The sequence below is a fragment of the Volvox carteri genome (assembly GCF_000143455.1).
Source record: "Volvox carteri f. nagariensis unplaced genomic scaffold VOLCAscaffold_23, whole genome shotgun sequence".
Classification (NCBI taxonomy): Eukaryota; Viridiplantae; Chlorophyta; class Chlorophyceae; order Chlamydomonadales; family Volvocaceae; genus Volvox; species Volvox carteri.
In genome coordinates this window covers 786486-788754 of record NW_003307566.1, presented here as the reverse complement: position 1 = coordinate 788754, position 2269 = coordinate 786486, and the positions used below count along the sequence as shown (strand labels likewise).

Genomic DNA, 2269 nt, shown 5'->3' with positions numbered 1-2269 from the left:
GATGCGCCTCCCCCGGGTCCGCGGTCGCCGGGGCCATGCCGGGGAAAGAGGCCCGCGCACCGCTGCCGCCGGTGTGTGACGCCTGCTTGTGTGTATGGGCCAACCGCATGAAAGAGCGAAAACCCCCGGGGGAGGGAGTACGGCAGGGAGGCAGCGTCAAGGCGGCAGGGAGGGAGGGCGGGTGTGGGGGAGGACGCCAGGGCAGGGAGGGAAAGAGGGAGGGGGGGAGGACGCCAGGAAGGGAGGGATAGCGGGTAGTAAACTGTACGTGTGTGTGTATTTGTGTATGTATGTGTGTTGCGCTGCTGGCATTCACTCACCCCAATGCCTCCGTACGGCAACCGCCGGCCGCCAAACCGCGAAGATGGTGCGGGAAGCAGGCTAGAAGAGCCCAGACCCGTCAGCCGTACGGCCGCCTCGTCCATCGCATAAATATGCGAGTACAAAACGTCCATTGCCGTGAATAGGGCCCACGTGCAGGTGCGGAACGCGGACCGACTGGGCCTGTGTACGGCATAAATGTATACAAAACCACATGAGCCCCGGAACTGAATTTAGCGCACCATCAGGGCCTGATGCCGTACACACCACTTACCAAGTCGCGCGCACGGCACGGGCATCCCCGCATTACAAATACATTCAACACACACACACACACACACGCCACTGACTCACCCCCGCCCTTTCCCCGGGGGACCCCCCAACCACTTAAAACACTCTCGCACACGCCCCAAGAGCTACATGTCCACGCATGTACACACACACACACGCACTTACAGCCACATGCACTTACAGACATACAGACTTACGTCGACAGGTAGGCCACTACCCCGCACGCCGGACCCAGGTACAGCGCATGTCCAGTCAGCACCACCAGGAATACGAACAAGACCGCGGCGGGCAGCAGAGGTATCCCCAGCATCCATAGCGGCATCCACAGGCACAGCAGCTTGGGAGGGCACTTGGACAGCAACGCCATCCACTCGCCGAGAGCCCTGAGAGCCGACGACGACGACGGCAACCCGCCCGTTGCAGCAGCAGGAGCAGTAGGCGCAGTAGCAGCAGCAATGGCAGCAATGGCAGCAGCAGCACCCCCCGCACCCACTACTACCTCACTACTACCACGAGCCTCTCACCCACAATCGTGTCTGCTATCGATCACTGCAACCACCCACTCACCCACTCACCCACTCCCTCGCGAAATTCTTCCCATGCACCCACTCACCCTCTCATTGTACAAACTCTCCCCCCCAAAAGGAAACACTCCCCTACACTCACCTCCCACCATCCCCCCCCACCCCCCCCACCCCACCACACACCCACCTCGCAATGATGAAAGGCAACCTCAGGACGCCCAGTATCGCCACAGAAACCAAACTGAGCAGGCTGCAAAGCAACGACAAGACCACAGAGATGAGCAGCCGTGCAATGGAAACGTCAAGCGGCTCGCCGTAGTACGGACGTCGAAGCTCGTCCAAGTACGAAAAGTACAGCATATTGTTAAACTTCCAAACCTCCACGGCACACGCCTGTGTCAACAAAGGGGTGAGGGGGATGGAAGGGAGATATTGGAGTGGACCCAACGACCCGAACGCGATGAGCGCAAGGGGTTGGGGGCGGGGAACCAATCTGGACAACCGACAACGGAATGTGGCTGACGAGGGCGGACGGAGAAGCAAGCACACACATACACACACACACCCAGACCCGCCTAGCCCCCCACGCCCTGAAGTACCTCCTACACTACCCGCTACAGAGCCTATCCCCATGCCCCCAACCCCAACCCTAAGCCCCCAACACTGCCCGGCCCCCTGTCAACGGTCTCCTTGCTCCCCTGGTCCCATGCCCACCCCCCCTTGCCCCAATCCCCCGCCTCACTCCCCGGCCCGACCCCGTGGGCAGCCGACACATACATACATACATACATACATACATACATACATACATACATACATACATACATACATACATACATACATACATACATACATACATACATACATACATACATACATACACACCGGGATACACACACGCGCAAACCCTGATAATTCCCGCTCACCACCGGAGGCAACACAACACCTGAAATACATACATACATACATACATACGCACCTTGGCAAGATCCAGCGGCTCCACCACCGCTGTGGTGACCAGCTTGGCCCCCTCCAGCAAGCTGCCCAGGGCAACAGTGGCCCATAGCGGCCAGAAGAACCCCACGCCGGCGCTGAACATGATGCTGCCGGCGGCAGTAGCTAGTGGCCAGCCC

The 2269-nt window shown here is 59.4% G+C and overlaps 1 protein-coding gene across 1 annotated transcript in view; it reads right to left on the bottom strand.

The window, feature by feature from the left end:
* VOLCADRAFT_91902 (uncharacterized protein) overlaps positions 1–2235 on the bottom strand; it is a gene marked incomplete at both ends in the record, with an annotated part of 7755 nt that extends 5520 nt beyond the window's left edge. The window contains 4 exons of the mRNA XM_002951288.1: positions 321–504; positions 810–995; positions 1324–1529; positions 2116–2235. Coding sequence (XP_002951334.1) covers positions 321–504; positions 810–995; positions 1324–1529; positions 2116–2235 — 696 coding nt within the window. The remainder of the gene's footprint in view (positions 1–320; positions 505–809; positions 996–1323; positions 1530–2115) is intronic.
* Between the last annotated feature and the right edge of the window lie 34 nt (positions 2236–2269).